General features: G+C 35.5%; 2 protein-coding genes across 8 annotated transcripts in view; one reads left to right on the plus strand and one right to left on the minus strand.

The window, feature by feature from the left end:
• Positions 1 to 1,174, plus strand: part of LOC111623705 (putative RNA polymerase II subunit B1 CTD phosphatase RPAP2 homolog) — an 80,250-nt gene extending 79,076 nt beyond the window's left edge. Inside the window, exon 7 of the mRNA XM_023366387.1 lies at positions 931 to 1,174. The gene's annotated coding sequence lies outside the window, so the exon portion shown is untranslated. The remainder of the gene's footprint in view (positions 1 to 930) is intronic.
• Positions 1 to 26,167, minus strand: part of LOC111623704 (tumor protein p53-inducible protein 11-like) — an 84,553-nt gene that overhangs the window by 7,076 nt on the left and 51,310 nt on the right. For 3 of the 7 annotated variants that reach the window (XM_023366385.1, XM_023366382.1, XM_023366386.1), the window contains 2 exons: positions 2,468 to 2,561; positions 1,168 to 1,275 (listed from right to left, as the gene is read on the minus strand). In XM_023366385.1, coding sequence (XP_023222153.1) covers positions 1,168 to 1,275; positions 2,468 to 2,561 — 202 coding nt within the window. Of the gene's footprint in view, positions 1 to 1,167; positions 1,276 to 2,467; positions 2,562 to 3,479; positions 3,629 to 7,644; positions 7,829 to 22,523; positions 22,921 to 26,167 lie in introns of those variants that run through there. The other 4 variants (XM_023366378.1, XM_023366379.1, XM_023366381.1 and 1 more) reach the window with 4 other exon arrangements.

Genomic DNA, 26,167 nt, shown 5'->3' on the forward strand with positions numbered 1-26,167 from the left:
TAAGCACAATTATTCCAGATATTACAGGTTCCGACAAGTAAAGAATTTTTATAGTCCTGCCACAAATAAGCTATATATTGATTATTGACCATTTGTGACATGCTATAACGAGCAAAAATTTAAAAAAAACTAATAGGTAGGTTTAAAATTAATAAATACAAATGTATTCTGACAGTGAATGAGTTAATTATGCTTTCTATTTGCAAAATTCCTCAACCTTAACGCAAAATAAGAAAAAAAGTGAATTTTTAAGAAATTTGAGGGATTTCCCGGGTTAAAAAAACAACCGGGATCCCGTTTGAGAAACCCTAGTTAATACTTTGTGGGTTGCTGGGCCGTCTGTCCGTACGTCTGCACTCTGCCGGAGAAAACTTTCGAGTTTTGGATTGGTATAAACCAAATGATTTTTGGTTATAAACAAACGCCGGTTTTATAACACGTAACGCCGCGCTGCGTAACGGACGTCTTAGGAGGGGAGAATGTCGGTTCTGTTAGTATTTAAATATTGTAGTTACAACGTTATCCTATTAAATTGAAATGCGTTAATCCGGATTGGGAAGAAATTTCTAGAGGAATTTATTTATCGATCCGGGGAATACGCATGAAGTGTTTTTCCTTCTTTCCCTGCCGTTTTTATAATTAATTTGTGAAAATCCCATAGTAAAGGAAGATTCGCGGCGCGGCATTAATACTTAATATTTGGGAAGGAATAATTTTCTACGGAAAAGTCGATTTATTCGAAATAAAATATTTCGGACGGAAAACGGGTAGCCCGCGCCAGCTACTTCAATTCCCCGACCGTAGAGTCCAGGGAGGCCGGATATTAAGAAATACAAAATGATTCCGGAAGTAGAAAGTGATTCGGCTTCTTTCGAATCCCGGTCGAACTTCCCTACATATAAAAATTAATTTTTATTTTTATTTTTGCAGCTATCCTCGATTTCCCCGGCCAAATATTGTGTAAAAAGTCTAAGATTACCGAACTACAGATTTTAAGCTGGGAGGAGACGATGGTTATTGGAGAAGAAAAATTTTTTTCAAAGGTTGTGTTGGATCGGAGGAGGAAAAGAAGAGGCGCAAGGGTCGTTCTTTCCGTCCGGATTAACGTTATGCGGAAGATATCGGTAGAAACTGGATTAACGTATTTAAAATAAGGTTTATAATTACCGCGACTCCCGCGGAGGTGAAGACCGCTGCCGCTGTTATGTGCCACACCCAATATCCTCGGGGAAATTTGACGTAAAGATGTTCGTTATGTCCCAGCAGTTGGCTGATCTGAAAATGAAAAGGCAGTGGGTTATCATCTAGGCCAAACGGAAAAAGAATAAATAATTATTTAAGAAAAAAATAAAGAGGAAATTATACCGTTTATCGAAAAAAAATCCGCGAACTTATTTAAGGCCGCCGGACAAAACATAAATTGTCTACTCCTGGCCGTAAACAGGGAAAAGAAGGTTTCTTCGCATCGTTACCGCAAAGTTTCCGGCCGCTGTAGGAATAGTGTAAGGGGGAGAGTGCATTTTTCCCCTTTTGTATACCGGCCTGTATTATACTAGATTATTCGTAGGTGCGATTTAATATTTATTGCCGTTTCCGCATCCTTTCGCGCAGATAATTAAACTTTAAAAGATTTTTTCCGGCACGTTTTCAACCGAAAGTAAAGACCGTTTCGTTTCGCCCATACGTATTTTATGGGGGGGAGAAATGTTGGAAAGTGTGCGAGACGGTTATTAAAACGGTTTAGGATGCAGCTCTGCGCGGATTACCTTTACTTCGAAATTTTAATTTAAAAACTGGAAATTTTATAGGAAACGCTTTCCGCAAATTTTACCGGGGACGAAGACAATATACGGAAAAATATTTTACGGTCGTTTAACTCCCGTTAGAAGTCGAAATCGGGTTTTTAAAAGTTTCGGCGTTAATTACGTCGATTAGGGGGAAGAAATTTTAAACTGGACGTTTTAAATGTTTATGGGAGAAAAATCCACCGATGGGGTAAGCGACGTTTTTGTCGTCCGAGGATTGCCGTATCGATCCCTTCGGGTGGATCGACCCGGTTCATCCCACCACCCGTTTTCCAATTAACGTTGTCGTACTCGTTACCTTTTCGTTTTAAAATATTTGCAAATCTAACCGTGGGAAAATCTCCCAGCTATCGATTTTTTCGTTTTACGCCGGTTTTATACGAAAGCGGATTAGTTGTTATTTAACGCGCGGAGTTGAAGACCGCTTCCCTTTATTTGCCGGAAAAAAACAAAAATACTGTACATTCTTAAAAAATTAAATAGAAAAATTTATTTACGTAAGAGGAAATTCTAAAAACGTAACGAAAAAATATGAGGAAAAGTACTTTCCGGCGGACGCCCGACCTTTTATTTATCCACCGGCTTCCGACCGGCGCACCGACGATATTTTTTAATTAAAGAAAAGGTGCAAAAGTACCGGGTAAAAATAATCCTCATCGTACCTTGGATCTGTGAATGTCTCCGTTATCCGTTTCGCCCACTCCGAGTATTTTTCTGGTCTTGAGTCGACTGTGCAAGTCGCCGCTGCTGTGTTTCCTGCAAAATTACCCGAGACGATTATTACGTCGGCCAAAATGGCAAATATTTTATAATACAAATATATTTAAAAAAATTAATGCGGCCGCAAAAAATCGCATTTTCTTCCCTTCCGCCGATCGGATTTCTATATTCACGCACTTAAGTTTGTGAATATAGAATAACGGACCCCACGGGGAATCCTCCATGGGGGAATTCTTTATGCTTTCAATCTGGGCGGGGGCCGTCACCGAATTCGAAAGCATAAAGACGTTTGGTGGTGCAGAGGAGGAAGAAAAGGGGGGACGTCCTTAGGGCGGGTGGCGGTTAGGAAGACGCGGGTTGTACTTCCGCCGCCTGAAAAATCTCTCATTAAAATTACTCTCCGCCAAGTTTTTTTCGGGTGATAAGCCTGCGAAAGACGGCGTCGGATCGTATTAAGCGGGCGGAACTCTCATTTTACCAAAGGTTATCGAACGATCTTTACCGAAACGACGCTCTTCCGCGGCGCAGAAAATGCTAAAAATACTTATTATTCTTTTTGTAATATTCGTCTGCGCGGCGAGTAAATTAACGACGGTTAAATAAGTTCTCGGTTGTCGGGCGGAGAAGACGAGGGGAAAAGACGGATGGGAAAAATTAAGGCATCCGGACAATCTGAATCGATATCCTTCGAAGAAACGTCCGGCCTCGTTCCCCGAAATCCCTTCCTTTTTCACAAACGCCGTTAAAATATATTCTTTTACAGCCTTAAACGCGTTTTAACCACAGTTAACAGGTAGAAAAACCAAGCGTCGAATTGCAGTTAACCCCGCCGGGTCTTAAACGGTGACGTAAGTAAGAAGCCACCACAGTCGGCGGAGGCGCATTCCTTCAAAAATAGCTGCCGGCCCCTTCCCGGCGAAAAGGCGAGGTCTACTTACTGCCTAAAGTACTTACGTCGGTGTCGAGGCGCTACTGTTGATGGCCTCCTTTCCGTAAAATGGATTTTCGGGCATCCTTTAACGCCGGGCGCGCCGCGCGCACCAATCTCGTCCGCTACCTGTCTCTCTAATGGCGGCGTTTTCCCGCCCGTCCGGTGACTCCGAGCCTCCAACGCGCATGTTTTCTGCCGCCGATTTTATTTCTGTTTCCGGCCAAGAAAAGAACGCGTCTTCTTTATCTGTGGCATCCGCACCCGAACCTTTATTTCCATTTTTTAGCCCGCCGTCCGTTCTAATCGTTAGGCCCCACCCGCCACGCCTCCCTTTTAATCCTACCTGTTGCTATAAATAACCCGGATTTACTCCAGCCGTCGGAGGTAAATTTCTCCCGCCGTAAGTAATTTTTCGGTTATCCGGGCCCGCCTGTTTACTCGGAGACGGTCGCCTCCGGCCGCGCCCATAGGGCATCAAAACTGCCGTTAGCAGTTTTAAGGCCCCGACGGCGCGGAACGTCTCCCGTCGTTAGGCGAAATGCTTTTCCTTACCGCCGGGTTAAAAGTAGCCCGTTTATTCCCGCTTTTACTAAATAGCCAGGGACGTAGCGCGCTTTGCCTCCCCGGCCATACAATCGAAGGAACGTGGCATTTCGTAATAAAACATTTTTAAATTAACATTAGTGCTTAAGACTTATCTCTCGCTCTCTCTAACCCCAGCGACGACGCGTGTTTCGTTGCCTACGTAATGGCCTGCGTGTTTGGCGTGTGCGAAACAGAAGTGTGGAGATTGTGTGTGTGTGTGTGTGCGCGCGCGCGAGCGATGGGAAGAAAACTGTTGCCGGCCACACCGGAAAGTCATCCCGATACTCGCCGCAAAGAGGCGATTCCTGGCACCTGCCGGCAGGGAAGAGACCATCCTTACGTTCGATGGCTTTTCCTTTCTGTGTCTCGTCGGTTTTTGGCTCCGATTTTCCGCTAGGCGCGCGCCCTGCCGGTTTCCCCCCTTAAACTCCGTCGGGCGCGATGGCTTCCACCTCACCGTGTTCATATTTTTTATGGCATTTTCGGATCCCGGTGGCAATTAATGAAAATCGTCGATGAAATTTGGAGAACGAAAGCAACGTACCACGGACTGAGGCTCCGCCCGAAATATTAAACGGCTTTAAAGTCAATTGTTTTATAAACTTTGTTTCTAGTAAATCTGATTAGCTAGTAATTTCGTTCGACGTTTCGTATCTTACGTACCCGGTTGCCTGCTTACGTAATTGCTTTCGTTATTTAAGTGTACGCGGCGGATAATAATGAAAATTTACAAGATCTGCCGAATATTCTTTACCTAAGAATTTTGTACCACGAAATCGTTAATCGAAATTAGTACGGAAGGCGATAATTTGAAGATTTAAAAACGATTTAAGAATATACCGTAGTTATTACGTAAAAGATATTTACCGAAAGTATTAAATGCGTGTAGTTTTCCTCTTTCTCCCACTAAAATAGAATTTTTGGGCAGAATTAAGTAAATCCCAACGTCATCTTCTCCGATGCACTTAAATAAATCGGTTTTAATAATTTTACGGGGTTTTTTCCTACTAATATATTAAGTTTTCCTTTAGATTATTTACTATTTTTACATTGAATACGACTCTCTTTCGGTCGGAATAATTACTTTTAAGTTACTTTCACCTGTATGACTAATAAATAATTGAATGATTTAGCCTCTCCGGTGTTTAAATAATTTACGATGGAAATTTGAAATCCAAATGGCCAAACGCAGATTTTAAAACTCTTTTATGATGGCAAATTACACTGGTCGACATGGAGTTTGCCGACCTCTGGACCTATTATTCGAAGGTGCAGAACCTGAAAATCTTGTCCATTTTTTCTCCATCGCATCGGGTTTCCCCGCGATGGAGATTTCTGGCCGCACCATGGGGGATTCAAAAAATCTCAATGATGTGGCCAGAGCAACAAAGTCGTGTCTCGACCACTGCTATTTTTGTACATGAACGAATTAAGCTTGGATAAAAAGTCCCGACATTCCGCCAGATACACTAACTTACTCTGCCGGAAGACTCACTAATAGAATACCTGTCCCTATATTCAGCAAATCTGCAAGTTCGAGCAACGAAGATTCGAGTGTCCCCGCAAATACAGGTAGTGATGATTGAGTTGTCGGGTCACGAAACTGGGTGTAAGCCTTTCACTCTGGCCGAGTTGATCAGAAAATGCACACTAAGCGTCCTTCACGCCGTTCGTGGTGTAAAAGTTCATTCGTATCATTATCCCAGCTTTTACACCGTGAACGCTGATTGGTGCGTATTTTACGATGTAGTTGCCAAGAAAGTTTGTAACGAGGTTCTGGTCGAAACTTTGTCGACGGTCTTTCACGGGGTAAGGCAGAGACCACTAGTGTAAAAACAGGCGTAAAACTTAATCACGTAACCATGATATTTTATGCCTGAGCAGGTCGTAGTAAAACCAGCGTAAAAGCGAGTTGAACAGTGTTCAACTTTCGATGCGAATACGGCCGTAAAACGGTACCTTCAACCAATCAGAAGTAGTGGAACTACGTCATCATAACATTGTGCGAAAATTGCGGGAAACAACCTTTTGTGTACGTTCTATCATGGCTACTTCGAAAAGACCTCGAATAGATTTATAAAAATTTATCGAAAATATCCATGTTTATATGACAAGAGACATCCTGACTATAAGAATGGATGCCTAAAACATTTTATAAACTCTGACAATTATGAACAATCAAACTACGATGCTTTCGTTTCCACCAATTCACGTGCGAAGAGGTATTTACTTTCTTCGCACGTGAAGTCAAGTATAATTGACACTTGTGGTAGCACCGTCGCCGTGAAAACTTCGCTAGCCGGACCTCCTCCGCAATCCAGACTCACACGCAAATAGGTCATGTGATTAAAAGTTTTTACGCTAGTGGAGTCTTGGCCTAATACTACCAATTGCATCTATTTCGGAAAATCAGAGAAGAGAAAGTTCTTGCCCGATTAAGTACTTACACACTTTGTTATGTGTGACTAAGTTTGTGAACTATCGGCGGGTAACCGAAACTGGCGTAAATGAATAAAGGTCAATTGTGGAAAAACCGCCACGCGATACGATATTTCCCATTGCGTATCTGGTGTCGGCAGCCTCAAATTGTGCCACATCAAAGTCAGAATTTTTTAAGTAAACCAGTGTTATCGGTGGTATCGGAATTTTACGCCAAAGAAATTTGGTTTTCCGAAATGAGTTTTTGTATATTTAAAGACAAATCCGGGGAATGTCCGTCTTCGTACCTTCGGGGTGGAAAACAAATAGCCTTTGGCCAGTTAAATAGGTGTTCGATTTACATAAAAGGAATTACGTAAAATATCTGGTGTCCGATATTTTTCCACCGTAAAGGACGGGGAAAAGTGACGCGTACGTTTCATTTTCTCTCCGGAATTCAATTTTTCGGTACGAAAATAAATCGAAATATATATTTTATCGTTTCCTCTTTCCGATAATTATTTTTTTCGAGTACGGTATTTTATAATTTGTATTATTTTACCGCCGGGTAAATATAATACCATAGATTTATTTAAATTCGTTTTTCAAAAGATTTCAATTAAATCGGAACGAATGGGAAATTAGTAATTAATATAAAATTTTGTAAAGAGAAGTAAAGAATCGGAAGCGCGAAAGTCTAACGACCAATGAGGAAAATATTTCCGTCGTAAATTCGTAGGAAAATTCATTTCTATTTTCGGGTAGGAACGAAATCGTCAATCGGACTGTCCACGTCTTTTATAAATAGAAAAGACGGGAAAATGCGTTAAGACGTAGTCGAGACTCTCTCCTTCTACGGAAAATTAGCTTTTTCTGGAAATATTTCAAATTTTACCTACTTTTAACTAATTGGCTAATTAAACTAATTAAAAATTACCCGAAGGGTGCAGCCGCGAATTACCCCCTCCCACGCCAACAGCAGTAACTAATACTTCTTACGTCGCGGCGTAAGGTATTAATTAAAGAGCGGGGATAAATATTATCTACGATCTATTGACATTTAACGAAAAAATGGAGCCCGGGCACCGCCGAATCGTTTATTTTCGACAAAATGGCTTTAAAAGACGGTGGGAAAATGAAGAAAAGTTGTTTTTAGCGTAAAGAAGGAGGAGGAATTTCTCTTACCTCTCCAACTTGGGGGGGTGAAAAAATCTGTGAGTTAAAGAAGTCTTAATCGGAGACACTCGGTTGGCTTCTTCTGAGGCGGCCGAAGCCGACCCGGCCGTTTCTTCTTCCATTTCGTCCGAGCTTAGAGACTGGCCGGCGGAAATTACTAAATGTATTTGGAGCGCATCCCGTCTGTCGGCTGCTACAAAAGAAAAAGCACGCGCCGTGCCCCTTCTCTTTTAATGGAATAATCAAACAACGACATTTTTAAGAAATCGTCACTCTTACAGTAAAATGATGCGACGAACATTCGATCTCACTCATTCCACACGCAGCCACACCGTCCTTTTAAAATACGCCTTCGCCCGGGGACCCTTCCAGTTATCCGCCCGCCGACAAACCCGAAAATTCCTCCCGGGTTATTCTTCGTTACGCCCAAAAATCGCCAAAGACCACTCGATTTCCGATTTTATGCAATTGTACTTTAATAACCTACTTTATTAATGTCTTCTGGCTTTTACCAGTTCCGGTTCTGGATATAATCGACATAATCCGGTGACGTTTAGCCGCGGGAGGGGAGTATGGAAGCGCCGCCGCTACAGCGAAAATGTATCTGGTTTTGGGTTTGGCCGTGGACATTTCTCTGGGACGAAAGGTATTCGAAATCGATATGGGAATAAATTTAATTACGGCGCTTATAATTTTCTTATTCTAATCAATTATCGTTTTGCCCGGCGATTTTCTGAAGTTTAAACGGAGATTGATTAATATTTTACAGCTTAATTTCGCTTAAATAAACAAAATCCGCGAGGAAAATTTGTTATACAAAGCATTCTTATTTTTACTTTCCCGGCTGTTATGTGTAAATAACAAGTGTTGGAATCGTATCAAATTTGACAATTGGAGTCTTTTTTGCTTGTTCGCGTCTGTTTCGCTTAATATCTCGGCACGGAATAAAGATTAAGAATCGAAATTTGGCACGGTGATTTGTATATAAGGGGAATTGACGCTATTAAATTTTGGTGGTTAAAGGTCGAGAGGGTGAGGAGTAAAGGGGTGTAGAGTGTCGTATTTCGAGTAGGATAGGACTTAATAACGAATAAAATGTTTATTTTCACTTTATTATAAAACTCGTCCCTATCCTCAAAATTAAGCTTTTTGCTATTTTATAGCAATTAAAAATATAAAAAGTTTATTAACAAAATTTCCTAACAGATGGCGCCACACGCAAATTTCTTTTTCTTAATTATTAAAAGTAATTTTTTTTTTTAATCAAAACGGAAAATGAATGTGCCTTATGAATATTCTCAAAAACGTAATTTTTCAATATTTTAACAAATGGAAAAATATAAATCGATATTTTTTTAAATAAGAGATAGCTAGAACGTTAAAGATTGACGATATAATTATAACATGCCTTTATACAGGGTGTTCGGAAAGTCACTGTGCACTTTCTAATCATATTTTCGCATTATTTCGAAAGACGTGTGGCCTCCAGGCTCACCAGTTCCAAATCCTCCAGACTTTTATCTACGGAAGCAGGAAAATCTGCAGAGAATAAGAGGTCGTCCGCTCACGCTGAATGACTCGAAAGCAGCGATAACAGCATTCACTCAGTCTTTAAAGCGAGCAACTGATGGCGATGTTTAGAAACAAAGTAAGAATCCAACCTGTACTGAGGCTAACTGGGGTCGTTTTTGGCATCGTTTATAATTGTCATTCGTATTTGCCTCCTCCTGTATTCTATATTGAAACTTGTCTGTTAATTGATAAATATATAAGTGCACGGTGACTTCAACATCTTGTATTATCTCGATCTAATTTATAATTTAAATATAGTACTCCATTTCCGCGAAAAGAAAGAGATACAGTATCGGCAAAACTTCCGAAATACAGAAAAACGTTTCAAACAAACCTAAAATTTCTCTTCATCAAAAAATAATATGGCATTGGGTAACATTCGTTATAATAAAACTTTTTTACATATTTTGCCGCGGTGTTTGCGTAATTAACGCGGTACGTGGAGGAAATTGGCAAAACTTATCGGAAAGAGATTTATCGATAGTGGGCCTGCTTTTGCGTAAATTTGATTTCGCTTATTGGCCACATCTCTACAATAAATATCGTTTTTTCCCCATTTTTTTTCCCATCGATTATCTTACCGGTTCATTTTTTATTCAGAAAAATGAACGCTTAGTGTTTTTGTTTTGCAAAATTGCTACACATGGATTTTTTCGGAAAATTTTATGTAAAGAATTCGGTTTCTTTTGCGTTTACTTTTGTAAATTGTCAAAAATGTCTTTATTTTTCTTCTTTCTAACGAAAACTATTGGCTACGTAACGAGTGCATTACGAAGAATATTATGTTTGACCATGGAAATATTTTACGCCTAACGAGCAGTTTGTCATTAGAAGACCAAAAAGAATGGACTACTATTAATTTAAGACGGTTCGTTATTAAAACTTACTTTAAAGAATTGCACCGGCCACCTACTCTTAATCGACGGATGGCATTTCATTCCCATATATAATTCCGTAATATCTTTTCATTAGATATTTCAAAGTATTATATTTATTGCTCCAGCGGTAAATTTGCCAGATTTGTATTCATTTTGACCATTTTCCAATACCAACGTACGGATCGTCGATGATCTTTCTTCCTGCCAAGTAGAGTACTTTCAATAATTTAGGGGAAAATTAGTAACCCATCTGCATTTTGGCCACGACGAATGTCATTTAGAATTTCAAATCTAGTTTCAGAAACGTGTTTTATATAATAAATAATTTTTAGTTTAATAAAAACTTGTACAAATTAAAACAATATTAAGTCATGTCAACTAACGTGATTAAACTTCAATAATTTCAAACCGGCGTTATTAATACCGACAAATAGCCTGGCGTACGAATGAAAGTCGATTGTATTGTAGGTCAGGCACGAGTACGTCGTCCTCGACACATTTCCCCTGCGCTTTAATATATAATACATTTTGTGCATTTATTATTTATTAGCTAAATTCGAGATAAGTTTATAATTGTGTTGCACGAGTTACTCTATTTCCGGTATCGATCCGGTCACCAGGTTTTGTTTTAGCTACTCTCTACTAAATTATAAAACAAAAATAATAATAATAAATGTCATCGAGAGACGAGAGAGCGGAGTACCTTCCAATTTCAATGCTTAAATCGTAATTTCGATATTCGGTCAAACGCCGTTTTCTCCTCTATAAACTTGGCGCAAAATCGAGCGCGGTGCTAAACGGAAATACCCGAGTAACACAAAGTAGCCTATATAACTGTCGATGGCTCGAACATACTGTAAGTCACGTCATCTATACTAATATTATAAAGAGGTAATGTTTGTAGTAAGTAAGTAAGTAAGTTTGGATGTATCTCCGAAACTACTCATCCGATTTCAAAAATTCTTTCACCAATATTTAGAATAGAACTTCGGGTGGACACAGGCTGTATATTATTCCGTTAAACATTCATATAAATTAAAAGATANTACGTATTATAGGAGTTATTGTTTACGGATACTGCCACAATTTTTATAGGAATCATAACTATAGGAAACGGTTTTATAGGGGGATCTACTGTATATAAAATATTTTTAATAATGAGTATTAATTTTAAAATGGCGAAAAACTTAATTTTGATGGTAGGGACGAGTTTAATAATAACAAGTAAAACCGTCATTTTAAAGTCCGACTCTACTCGAGATACGACACACGATCTCCACAATCTCATTGTCCCCGCGACCTTTAGGCCACGAACACACATGCGTAAAATTGTGTGGCAGAAAACTGAATCAGAAATTAGCTTTCAGTTCAGTTTCTGTTTTCACTTTTATGTCAGAACACACGTAAAAATTCTGGCCGAATAGGAAACACCACTGCCACCAATAGTGCTAATTTTATTAATTTTTTTCTCTCATACAGCCTATCTATCACTTTGTACCTTCCATTTTTTCTCCACTTCCTCTGCTATAATATAGAAAATTTAAATTAATAGACTTGTATTCCGAATTCAAATAAAGAACGTGTGATCTAAATACTAGGCCTGTATATCGATTCTACTAGACTTGCCTATTATTTGTAATTTAACACCTGTAGCCATCCATAAATGTTGTTAAAATACAGTGTCTTTATACATGATATTGATGTGGTCGAACGGATTCAATAAACTCCTCTATTTTTCCAGACCGTCACAATTGTAGGATTAACCCTCATTGCCACCATTGTTAGAATAAAAGCCACATGTCTACTTTGACGTCACAGGAAAGACTTCTCTTTATTGGAGGAATTTTGGCGTAAAAAGTAGAGACATGCTCTACTTTATTTTCAGTTCTGTTTCAGCCAAAATTTCAGAAAAATTTTTACNACGCGTGGCGGGGTCTGATAGTTTACAGATAAAATTCTTTGTAACGCAACAACGTGCACTTAGTAAATTGTGGATATCGAAGGATCTCTACTTAATCATTTGCCAAGAAGATCCGATCTCGTGTATTCGTTGGCCCGTTACTTGAATGACGTTACATCGAGGGTTTGACTATAATTTAATATAGATTACATTAAGTTATTTTAAGCGTCATACTATATGTATAAAGCGATTACTTTATTTTTAATGAAGATTATTATAATTACTTTTAAAAGAAGAGTTCAGCTTTAAAAGACGATCAGATATTTATCCATTAAAAACGATAAATGTATACAATAGTTACATTTGAAGAAGATATTGAAATTTTATCATTGTTACCTGTCTTTTCGCAATCTTTCCTGTTTACCGAAATTTATTTCCGTGACTTTCGTTTTATTCCAAAGAAAATCAATTCTGAGAATAAAAGATGAAAGATGCAAAAATCGATATATCTGAGAAACAACTTAATTTTTAGCAAAAAATAAACCAATGTCGGGAATAACGAAGTATTCATTTTGAAAAAGTATAGTTAAATATAGCCTTCGTTTTCATCGTTAACCATCTTCTACAAATAACTTAGTCTATATAGAATTAGCTCAAAATGGAATTTACAGTATTTATTTACAATAATTACTAATTGCAATTAAAAGCTTTTTTTATTTATTTGTAATTACAGTCAGACTTTTATTTAGCATCCGAAATTGCCACTAAATCGAGTGCGATGCTAAACTGAAGGTAGATGTAATGCGAAACCGTATGTTAGTAATTCGCAGATAATAATTCTCTATTTAATATTTACGGAGAGCATCAGTTTACAAATATTCGTTAGCGCTTTACCGGAGTCGTGCCATTTACGGAGGTCGCCGTAACGAACTCTAACTATAATAATACAATAGAATTTATTTTTCCAGAGGAAAAAATTAAAATTAATGAGTAAATTTGTTGATAATTAAAGTGCATATAAAATTTATAAAATAAACGTAGAAACGTTATCCAGTGGAATAATTTTAGAAAAATTCAGCAACGAGTTGCGTACTTTCTAGGCTACTGACAAGTGAGACTTTATTGAATAAATAACTTTTATATTATTAATCGTAAGAAAGAAAATTGTGTGGCGCCATCTATTACGAGATTTTGCTATAAGACAAGAGATCTTAATTTTGAGGGTGGGGATGAGTTTTATAGAAAAATGTAAGTGCTAATAACGAATTAAATCCTCATTAAGTCCGACCACTTATCGAGATACGACACGCGACATCACTCTGTCTCCCCACCACCCCGACTAACCAGAAAAATTTAATAGCATCAATCCCCACAATACGCAAACTACCCTGTCAAATTTCGTTTCGGCCCATCAGTGATCATGTGGTTCCGTTTCCCTAACACTGGTAGTTCGGTCATGGGTTCACGCCTGGCCGCCAGGTAAAGTTTTCCGGGTTTTCTCTACGTCTGAAATACTACTTCGCACAGAATCCACGACTCACTTCGATCTCGATTTACCCACAATCTCGATTGTAACTGTCGCCAGTCGAACGTCGAACTGTTCGCACAGGCAGTCCGATTGAGAATAACACGGCCATTATACGCGATGATAAAATTGACATAACTACGCGGTAAGTCACGAACACCAACAAACAAAATGGAAATTTTCGTTAGAAATAAATACTTTCTCTTGCCATATATCTAATAATAAACAGATGTCTTTTTTATTTCTCTGTTGGTAGCCCGGACACGCATTCCACAGCCATCTTGTATTTTCTCGCGCGCGTGGAATTGTGGGATCTCTCTTATGACTGGATCTAGTTTCAACAACTCTCTTGAGTCGATCGCTATTGAACCTCGTTTCACTCGAGAGTGAAACGGTCGAGAGAGGTCGCACCATGGCATAGTTGCCAACCTCGATCACAATATAGATTGAAATGCTCAGTGCGAACGGGATATAACGCCTAAATAGAGGCCAGTTACCCGTAAAAGACCTCCTGGAAGGCATCTCCATGGACAGATCGCCAAAGTGTCGCGTTGCCGTAACAAACAAAACAAACAGATTTCGTTTCTTAATCATTACCCTATCCTGAGATATTAAGCGAAATAGACGCCCACACACACAAGGAAATTTTCCCGTTTTACTTTCCCGGCTGTTATGTAAGTATATATTACACGGGAAATTATGGAAATCGTATCAGATTTGACCCTCCGAATGTTTTGCAAATCTCCACATTTTGAAAACCCCTGAACCCAGAAAACTAAAATATAAAAAATAAATAAAATAAAAATTAATGTGGCAAAAAAATTTTATCGATGTAAATGTGTGTTGGGCGTCTATTTCGCTTAATATCTCAGCATGGGGTAAAGATTAAGAAACGAAATTTGGTGTGGTATCTTGTGTATAAGAGGCATTAATGCTAGTAAATTTTGGTAGTTAAAGGTCGAGGGAATGTGGAAATAGAGGAGGTCGTGTATCGTTTCTCGAGTAGGGACTTAATGACGATTACTAACATTCACAATTTTTTTTATAAAACTCATTCCTAACCTCAAAATTAAGCTTTTTGCCATTGTATAGTAATTAAAAATATAGAAAGTTTTTAATAAAAAACTTCATAACACGTGACACCACATATTATTAAATATAATAAATAAAATTGTATGACAATTATTTTTAAAATAAAATTTTATAACAGCCGTGAAATTTTTGCAACTCGTTGCTAGATTTTTTACTTTTTTAGGTTCAGGAGGTCTGAAAACGTGGAGATTCGCAAAAAACTCGGTCGGAAGGTGAAATTTGACACGATTCCAATATTTTCCCTTGTTATGTATACATAACAGCCGGGAGAGTAAAAGAACAGAATAGCTGCAAGATTATTCAGAATAATAAATGTTGTATTTTCATTTGGTTTTTTTATGGTCAATTGGGATATATTTGTTTCCCGAGTAAGTATTTTATTCATTTCCTTTTGCTTAGAGAGCGATAAATCTCCCGATAAATAATATATAAACGATATTAATAGTTAAAAGTTATGTTTGTTTACTTTTTATCGTCCCTTCCAAAAGCCTAATATTTGTCAAATTCATCATTTCGTCACTAATTTGTGGCCCGAAGTTCTAGATTGATTCATTTACGGATTATCGTCTCCGGGGATAACCTTTAGTAAGATACAGGTTGACACTATATTAATTTACTATACTCCGAGGATTAAGATCTTTTGCTTGTTGGAAATGTTTCCTTCCGTCGATTAAATCTTGTAAAGTTTGTCTTATTGAAATTTATTACTATTTTTTCCAATAAAATGAAATTGAATTTTAGATTTAAATTTTAAAAAATTTTTAATGCAATATCTCAATTTATGTCTTATAAAATTTATTGCTGTAGGATGAAGTTCTAAAATAATTAATGTTCAGTATTTTGATACGTGCTTCTTGTCCTTAGTTACTTATATATTATGCCTTTGCCCACTTTGGACTTATTATACCGAGGGAAAGAATTGTACAATTTCAAATTAAAACATTTTTAATGTAGCCTAACTTAATTCATAAATTTTTAAGTATTGTTTAGGATTTAATATTTATCAAAATAGCTCTTTTTATACTGTTTTTCTCATTATATCGGTAAGATATATGCCGTGAGGGATCCAAGTTTGAATCTGTCCAAGATTCCACAACTGCTACAGTAGCATCTCGTTTTATCGAATCGTTCGGGCTGCCAAAAATCATCCGTTATATCGCAAACAAGGGATTTCCCGCACACCAGGGAAAATATCTGTTAATTGATAAATTTTCTGTTTTTTAACCCCCTACTACATATAAGAAATACCTGTACTTTAAATTATTCAGTCTCTTCTATACAAACACATGCTACAAGATCGTATATTATGCCGTACGTGTGTACAACAAAACTGACAGAAACTGTATATACTGTAAGCAAAAAACTGCAAATTACGTATGCTCATGTACGTATGCTTACGTATGCTTGACTTCACGATTTGTTAAAAAAACTCGTCCATCTTCGTTTGTTTTGATGCTGCTTTCCTGCCTATTGAATACAACAACCGATCGATATTAGCAATATCATATACGACCTGTTCGTTTATGCCGAAACTCGTCAGGAAAGTCTTTACTACTTGGAAAGACTCGATGACCTGGCTAAGTTTCGTCACTACACTCGGATCAGCGTCGGAATGTTCAACAGGTGGCTCTTCCTCAATCATATCAACCTGCTGACGCTCTTCCTACAATTCTTTAATTGTACAGTACATATCCCAGATAGAATTCAATAATGCACTTGTTACAAACTAAAAAAATCGTTATTCCGGGTTACGGATCCGCTAAAAGGAGGTAAAATTACAATAATTTAGCAAGACCCGGAAAAAAAAATCTGTTCCGCGATCCGTTAGAAACGAGATTCTACTGTAATTACATATTATTAATCATGGATAGTAAGTTATCGAAAGTAGCGAAGACTCGGTTCCCTAACACCCAATTTTCGATATACAACAGTAACGGGAGGCTTACCTGGAATATTCGAACATCAAAGCACACGTCACAACCTAAGGCCTAATGGCGTAAAAACTCCTCGCCGTAAAAGCTTTTAATCGCGTGACCCTGATATTTTACGCTTGAGCAGGTCGTAAAACCAGCGTAAAAGCGAGTTGAGCAATGTTCAACTTAAGAGACTAACATACAATGTATTTGCGCGCGCTATTACTTCGAATATGCAACGAAACTCTCCCGTTAGTATTGGATACCGAAACTTGGATATTATCGATAGTAGTTAATACTGGACCCCTAGTTGGGACGAAGTTCTCCGTCTCTTAGCCAAGCTGATGGATCCAGTAGCGTAGGGTTCGTATCCTAAAATGAGTCAATAAATCGCATAATCGAATTAGATCGCATTACTAATCTACACTTTACTCAATTGCGTTCTTTGATGGCGATTTAACAAATAAAAAAATCGAACTTCGATATAGAGGTCTCCGAAATAACGCTGTCTTCGTAGAGTCAGTGATTACTCGAGAACGGATCATTGACATTACGAATTTCGTATAGATATCAAATAAAGAACTCTTCGGTATCTCAATTACTGAATTATGATTTTGCATTACAAACGACAGTTTCGTTGTCAACATCATGTGACTTTCGACTTAACTCCTTTCGTATCTCGTTACTTATATAAAGTAACTGTGTCTAACATGGATTGTTTGCTGCTTCTAGCACTGACTGAGTTCGTCAGGCATTAGTATTTACATTTATATTTATATATATATATATATATCTCAATAAGTCTCTACTCTCAAATTCAGCTTTTTGCCATTTTATAATAATTAATAGTATAAAAAAATCTAGCAACGAGTCGAGTAACTTTTCCGGTTGTTATGAGATTCTATTTTAAAAATAACTTTTATATTATTAATCATAAATAAATAAAAATGTGTGTGGCGCCATCTGTTACAAGGTTTGATTATAAAATCTTTTTCCTCTTCATAATAATTAAAAATATAAAAAGACTTAATTTCCAGGATAGAGACGAGTTTTATAGAAAAATAACAAAATGCTAACAACAAGTAAAATCATTATCGTCATCCCACCCACGTGAGATATGACACGTCACACGTGACCATCCTCTTTCTACCTTTAACCACCAAACTTTAATAGTATCAATTCCCCTTATACACAAGCTACCGTGCCAAATTTTGTTTCTTAATCTTCAACCCATCGGGAGATATTAAACGAAATAGACGCGAACACATACATACACGGAATTTTTTTCATTTTTCCTTTTTACTTTTGGAGGTCCCAAAAACGTGGAAATTTGCAAAAAACTCTGAGGGTGAAATATGACACAATTCCAATACTTTCTTTTCTTACGTATACGTAACACTTGGGAAAGTAAAAGCTTTTTAAAATAAAATATGACAACAGATGGCACCTTACACCTCACGCATTTTTAACTGTTTTTGCTAGCTTTTTTAATCTTGCCAACAATTAGAAACAATCGAAAATCTTAAGTAGGCCTTAATGTAGGTTACCTTCGTATTCTTTCAGATTCTTTGTTCTGCACCACACTCCATTTATTACTAATTTCAGAGACGAACAAATGGAGATGCCAAGTGAAACTTCGACTGTACCCTAGGCTAAGGTGGGCTATGAAGTAGCTCAGCCCTCTAAAAGATATAACAGTCCCATCTTAAAGCATATATTACATAACGCTGCTCTATATTTCGTCATATAAACTTAACTTACTACAGTACTACTTTTTTGCGCGTGAACTGGAACTAATGGTGCTGACTGGAAAAAGAAAAAATACCATTCATTCGTCTTTCATTTTACATTTACCTACAAAAAGATGATGCACCAACTTATTTTCGACGTACAGAAATAAAGAGGAGAGTTGCATTTTTTCATTTTAAAAGAAAACGGTTTCCTTGCCTTTGTGTCGTGTTTAAGTCAGTTTTTTATCGTAGGTCCAACTCGTGTTCCTGGCGTCATCGAATCATGTAAACCTATTTTTACAGATTAATTACCCACGCCGAGTTTGGAAAAGCAGGAAAAATCACAATGATAAAGTCGAAGATATTCGTGTAGGCAATCCTACTAATATCGGGCCTATATAGTATTATACAGCACAATTTTTTCAGCTCTGTCTTCATTTATTAATCTAATTCCCCTGTAATTTAATCTGGCTAGGAAGCCGTATCAATTTATAAAATAGGGTGTTTCTGATTAGAGATTTAATTAATAAGGAAAGCATCATTTCTACATGAAATTTTCTCTATATAAGATATATATATTGCACAGTGTTTAACTAAATAACAATTCTAAATTTAGCTTAAGATATTCACGTTTAAATTAAATTTTTACGAATCAACGATATGTAAATTTACTCGAAAGTGATCGAAAATATTTTGACGTTTAAACCATTCTATCAAATTTCGTTCATATATATTATTCACAAAGAATAGTCTGTTACTCCAGGCAAAATAAGCCCTAACTTATTCGTACTGTAAATACATTAATCTAGTCAAATATAATGAAGTGGTTTAAATTTAAACTACAAAGAAAAATATCCTTATCTCAGTTTGTTTATAGTAATCCTATCCATAAATTCATAGTCTATAATTAATTTGTTACGCATAAGTATAGGCCTATAACATCAATTTTAAATCGTATCACAACGTATTTACAGTAATTACAGTACTATCTAAATTAATAAACAGAGCGACGTAATAAGTTATTAATCGTTATATAACCAACGAATTTTACTCTAGGTTTAAAATAGAATTCTAAATTAAATAATACATTGGCATTATTATTTTACGTAATATTCTATTTTAAAACTAATAATTTAATTCATTATACGGGGTGAGTTTGTTCGTAAGATACGGGGGAGGGCAGAGGGTCTTTCTCTCTATTTTTTCATCCTAAAACAAATAAAATATATTTTATGACGTTAAAGACATAATTTTGTACATCTTTTTACATTTACCTACAGAAAGATGATGCACCAACTTATTTTCGACGTACAGAAATAAAGAGGAGAGTTGAATTAAACATTTAAAAGAAGTTGTTGATAGAACGTAATATTTAGACACAAAACAATACAGAATCTAATTACAACTATTCGAACTGTTCTCGTCCATTCGTATAATTCGTCGTCACTACACGAGTATTTCCAGTTATCCGTAACTCCGCCATTTAGAAATTTTGAAGTGTAATCGCGTTTTCTTTCGCGTTACCAATTTATAACTGTATTAAAAAAACTCAATTAATAATCGAAATAATAAGCACGATCCAATCATCGGTCAACAGTAGAGCACGAACCGCCGTTAAAATCAGATTAAAAAGTACAATAAAACCGGTCGAATACGGACCCGTTTAGAGGCAGGTGGACGCGATAAGACTGCCGCGACATTTTGTCTCAGGTAAAAAGATTAGTCAACAACGGGGATGTTTAGGCCACGCTCCGAAATATAACTGGCCAGTTCCGAGCATGCGCAAAAGCATGGGTTTCTCGGACAGTGGCCATGGAGCGTCTGGGCAATTCCTTAAGAACCAATAATGAAAAGTAGTGCTGGAAATCAAAGTAACGCGTTTTAAAAGCTTCCGTTAACTTCGTCATTAATACTATTAAAAAATATTCGACGGGGGAAAAGTTTGTTTCTGCTAATTAAATAGAAAATTCCCTAAATAATTTTTATTATTGAAATATTTAAATTTCGGATGTCTCTTGGCTCCGTAATTTTCGCTCAAAATATATTCTAAATGCTAACTTAAATTATTAGAAAATTTCTAGACGTATTACTCACTCGATTCGAACGAATCTTTCCGTAGAAATTGCGCTTGTGGTGTTACGAGTACAGGCAACAAGTATAAACGTTAAATAAATAACGAGGTAGAGGTAAGAGGTCCGTACACTAGTTTAAACAATAAAGACGATTACTTTAAAATCCTAGTTAATTACATTATTTCCTTAAATTCTTTATTGTTTATTATCGTTATTTTTCATTTGTACCTTGTTAAATGGCTGCATGGTTTCTATTTCGTCGATTATTTTAAATTTATTTGCTTTCTAATATACAATTAACGCAGCCATTTGATTCTAACAAATATACAATTATCTTTTATTTACCAAGAAGTATAATTTATCGTAATTAAATTAATTATTTAAAATTTTTGCTAGATTTTAAAATATCAGCTTAAATTTCCAGTTGGATTTAAATGGAATTTGGTTTTGACTTTTTCATTAAAGGAAGAGGTCGAACCGATCGTTTACTCCGGTGAAAACGTCGGCAATGTTCTTTGACAGGGAGTATAGCCTATATATCGAATTTTAGTAATTAAAGATTGGACATATAAAACGAAAAGACTAATAATTCATACAGTTTCTATCCATCGAGCGGAATCTCTTTAATAAATGTAAACTTCATTAACGGGTAGTGCCGATAGCGTAGCAAGTAGTGGCACTAGCTAAGTAACGTTCGTTACTCTAGAAAAGGCTGCGAGTTACGTCTGCTAAAAATTACCTTGGTAACAGCACTAGAAAGAAGCCATTGGTCTTTTTAAACTACAGGATTTGGTAAAAAAACGGTGGGTCCGATTAGCGGAATTTGGTCCGGGAAAGGGTTTTCTCTGGATAAATATTTGATTAAAGTTCCGAGTTTCGTACGACATTATAAAAAAGTTGGTCGCATTTTGGAATGGACCGAACGTCGGCTTTACGTGTCAGGCGCCGAGTACCAAATGTTAAACACAATGCTACAGGTTAAAATCGTACAGTATTACGAAACGGCGCGGAGAGGTTTTTCTACGGATAATCGATATTTTTCATTTACCCGCAGTATTTATTCTCGTATTCTGTAATTTTCTTACTTTCATAAAAGATATTCTTATCGAATATTTTTCGCAGAAATCTTAAATATGTATCGACTTTTTCGTGACGTTTTTTGCTAAATTATTACCTTTCCGGTCGCGTAAATTTCCGCTGTTTGCTGTACATTAATGACGTATTTTTATTCCCCTTTTTTTAACATGTGGAAAGGTATATTTTTTGTTTCATTGCGTCGGGAAAACCAATCGTAATTCGTGGTTACGAGAACGTCTCGGTTTTACCGGTTTATCCGTAATTTTAGATTTATCCTATTATTTTCTATAATTTGAAAAACCGCCGTCCTTCTTACGATTTCACATTCCGTAAACCTTTTTAAGTACAAAAAAATGTAAAAACAGTTTTTATAAAAACAAACTCTTTTAAATGCGTTTTTATGAGGATTTTATCTGAAAAACTTGAATTTTCATATTTCAGTCACATCTTTATTATTAAATATTTCGTACCGATTTCAATCCGAGATCGTCGAATGAATTCCAACGGAATAAAATGAGCTGAGAGATTATCATATATTTAGTCTCGCCGAAATTAAATGGCGATCGTTTATAAAGTACCGTATTGATAAGAATTTCGCGAAATTAAACTTATGTACGCCTATCCGTTATATAAATTACGTGCACAATCGCGTTTAGGCAAAACCCTCGATATAAAAATGAAGAATTGATGATTTTATTCGAATAAAATTGCGATTCCTTATTTTACCGGAGTTTATTTTGGAATGGGCATAGAATTCGAGGTATTTACTTACGCTTAATCGAGTAAAGGTGAAAACCTTATTCGAGAAAAAATGGCATCGACCTTCAATTAACAACACGATGATCGAACTGGTTGGCAGTTTTTCTATTTATTTCTTTCGTAATTATATTAGTTATATTGATTAATTTAATAATACCTAATGTAAAATATCGGTTTTATAAAAATTATTGTATTAATTCTATAGAATAGAATTATATGAAAATTTTACTTCGGACTGTTGGCAAGTGTCTAATATAAATCTTAATTCTTTTTAAATCTAAAAAAAATATTTTAAGCTATAATATTTCCCAGTGGACGATTACAGTTTAAAATATTTTTCCATTGAATTTTTTCGAATCGAAAAACTTACGTAGTTTTCGAGAAGAAGGCCTCAAAACCATTACGAATATTCATAATTACGGTTGAATTTTGACGACAAACTCAAAGGCAGGAAGCTGGAAACTTTAATATTAGCGAGTGTTTTCTAACAGCAGAACCTCGCTTCGATCCACGAGTACAAACATTGCGTAGGAAAGGAGATTTCAACTGGAAAGTTGGCAAGGAAGAAACGACTTTGGACAAACTTCCTAGCGACGCGAATAAATGTATTTGGGTTAGTGCCACATTTTTCCTTCTATTTTATAATTTGCGTCGCCAGTTATATACTTAAAATAATTATTTTTGCCCGCGAATTCGTTTCCTTCGCCGACCATCCAGTCGCACGCCTTTACATGCTAAAAATGCTCCTATCGATTATAGTTTATTACATAATCTAATGGAGAAGAGAAAAATCAATTAATACCAAATCAAACCGTACCTTATGCCACTCTGTTGCTTGTGTCCATTATTTCCTTCTCCGGCTTATTATCGAGCGGGTAGTCTATTTTCTTTCGTTAATGTCACGTTATGTCACTAAGAACAACACTTTTCGTCAAAATAATAATAAAATATCACAAATGTTCGGGAAGGACCAACGTATCGTCCAGAATTCTGTAACATTTTGATAATTCTCTTTTTTAAAAAACGAATCGCATTTTTCTGAAGGCTAATGCTTATTGTAAGATTTCAAAAATAATTTCCCTGTAAATCTTAAATTGATCATATTTATTAATATTAAAAACGACTAAGAAGTAAAAACAATATTATTTTTAAATTAATAGTATTAAACTTCTTTATAATCTCACAGAAAAATGTCAAACAGTGGTTTAAATCATAAAATTCGAACGAACGACCCGATTAAATTACAAAATTCGCTTCAAAAAATTTAGCTTAATTAAATTAATTAGTTTAAAAAATTTTTTACGAAAAAAGCTTTTAGTAGGAAAATTTTTTTATAATTTTCGAAACATTGTAGAATTAGAATTTCTCTAGAATTAGGCAGATTCGAAATCGATCCGCGTTGATCCTCCTTCTCCTCCTCCCATCCAATCGATTCGATTTTGACAGCTGAAGAAGATTAGAAATATTTCATTTTCTGGAAAGGAATGTAACATATAAACCAATGTTAACTCGTTGACGTACAATCGAATTTTTCACCAAATCACGCTTTCCTCCATTCCTTCCATTTACAATCCAATAGGAAAATTTCCTACATTTTTACTTTTTTTTTCTTTTCAACTTTCAAAGAAGAGTTATGAATAATGCAAACGTAATTAATACACAACCCAGTTCGTTGGTAAATACAGATTTTCCTTTGCGAATGTTATAAGAAATTTCTTTAATTTCGACTAATTTCCATGAATCGAAGTAAACGAATTTTTTTGTTATTCCTTTAATTATTACGTTAGAAATAAATTGATTTTATTATTTCCTAACGAAATCTAAATCGAGAAACATTTGATATAGCCTACTTAATAATTTAACATTAATTTTTTAATATCGATTTTAAAAATTCACTTGCAAAATCCCCCATAAAAAGAATAATAAAGTTTATCGTAACTCGGAGGTAAAGAGCTGCACGAAATACATTAAATTGATTTACTACTCGAAGAAAAAATCATCTGAAATACGTCTTCGTTCATTTTTATATCCAAATGAATTGAATTTTAATTCGAATTTCGTGCAAATAATTTTTAAATTATATATTTCAATTCGAAAATAATAAAATTCTTAAATACTTTTATGGAAGGCGCGACGGACTTATCGATTCCTCCTCGCGCTTATTCTCATTCACTTCCTTGCAAACAAGTACATTTATATGAAAATATTGCTTAACTTTTGAATAATAATAAAACGTAAAATTTTATTATTATTTGAGTGAAAATTCCTTTTTCTGTCCCTTCTTTTATCTGAATTGGATTGTCGTCCGGCCAATTGACCCTTCCTCACTCGTCGCTTGTTAACCTTAACCATAATTTATTATTATTATTTTCTTTAAATAATTCTTTAAATACGTAAAAATAATTATATTATTATAAATATTAAATTAATTATAATCAAATTTACACGAGTCTAAGATATTTAGTAAAACAAATTATTTTTAATGCGATAACTTAAAAAAATTATTTATTTTTTATATTTAAATTATTGTTAATATTTTATTACATTTTTTACTATTTATCCATATAAGACGTTTACATTTTAATAATAAAATATTAATAATACGTGAATATTTAAGCGTTATTTACTTATACATACAAGATACACATAACAGGTCACGTACAGTTCATTACATTAGAACACATTTATAAATTTAAATCTGTTAAAAATTTTACATCCTTTTAAAAAATTAAGTAAATAATAATAATAACAGCAATAATGTAGAATAATTAAAGATTAATTAGTAATGTTGTTAAATTTCCCGTAGCCCGGGAGACTCGAAAAAAACTTTCTGGTGCGCCCACGCGCCGAGAAGGAAGCAATAAAAGGTCATGTGTCACAGAAATCGCTTCCCTTTGCTTACGTACCAATAGTGGAAAGAAGCGTAGCCCATTTTCCTATAACACGCATTACATATAATATATTTATCGATTTTGCTAGAGCTTAGGAAATCTGCAAGATTTGGTAGGATAATGCATGTCGATACACAATACACACGCATCGAGTCTCGCCTCTGTGAATTTTTGCATACGAAATATAACATTTACTCTTTTATTAAAAATAAAATTATTGAAAAATTAAACTTTTCGCCCGTAATAACGTTTTTAGATGTGCAGAAATTATATTTTACAATTTACTGTCTCAAATCATATATTTATCACATTATAGCAAGGTTTACCGGACATAATTATTATGTATTATCTAATGTTTGTAGCGTATGTTTACCCCGTAAGTGGGAGTAGTCCTATATACGAATATAAATTACAGATATATTGCTACGGGGTCTTCGTAACATATAAATTACGTTTACTCTCATTTAAGGGTTAATAAATAAACAAATATTTGATTACAAGAGATCAATGGAATTCTCGCTCGAATTTGAACGTAATATTCATAAATGTATAGAAGAGGATCGATTTCTCCTGCGAATACTTGAATCTGGACAAATCTCCAGATTTTTAAGTAATTATTAAAGCTTTTGAGAAAAATTTTTTTTATTATAAAAGTCATTATTTTCGGCGATATTTCATCGAACCGAACTTAGTTGGGCGGGAGATACGTTCTTTTTAATTAAAATAGTTTTTTCTAATAAATATAATAATAATTGCTGGAAGGTGAATAGTTTTATTTTCGAGTAATTTTTATTAAAAATACTCTCAAATAAATCATTCGAATAAATTCTTTCTAAAATACTTTCTAAGGGAAATATTAATAAAGGAATACAAGTGAATCGACGACTAAACTAACAAGTAAGTATTGGTGAAACTATTAACCGGGATTCCTCATCCACCGGGTGTCAGAGTTGCGTAATAAAAAAAAAGTATTTGTATAACATCTTAAACGATTTATTTTAAAACTGTATACGGAATTTTATTATTAAGCAATTTTTTCCTCTTCTATTCGCGTTAATTACGACTTTGCCTCGTCGAATGAACGAAAATACCAGACCATAAATGCCAATTCTATTATCCGCGG

This window comes from Centruroides sculpturatus, unplaced genomic scaffold (assembly GCF_000671375.1).
Source record: "Centruroides sculpturatus isolate CEXI.00-Female unplaced genomic scaffold, Cexi_2.0 scaffold80, whole genome shotgun sequence".
In the NCBI taxonomy this organism is placed as follows: Eukaryota; Metazoa; Arthropoda; class Arachnida; order Scorpiones; family Buthidae; genus Centruroides; species Centruroides sculpturatus.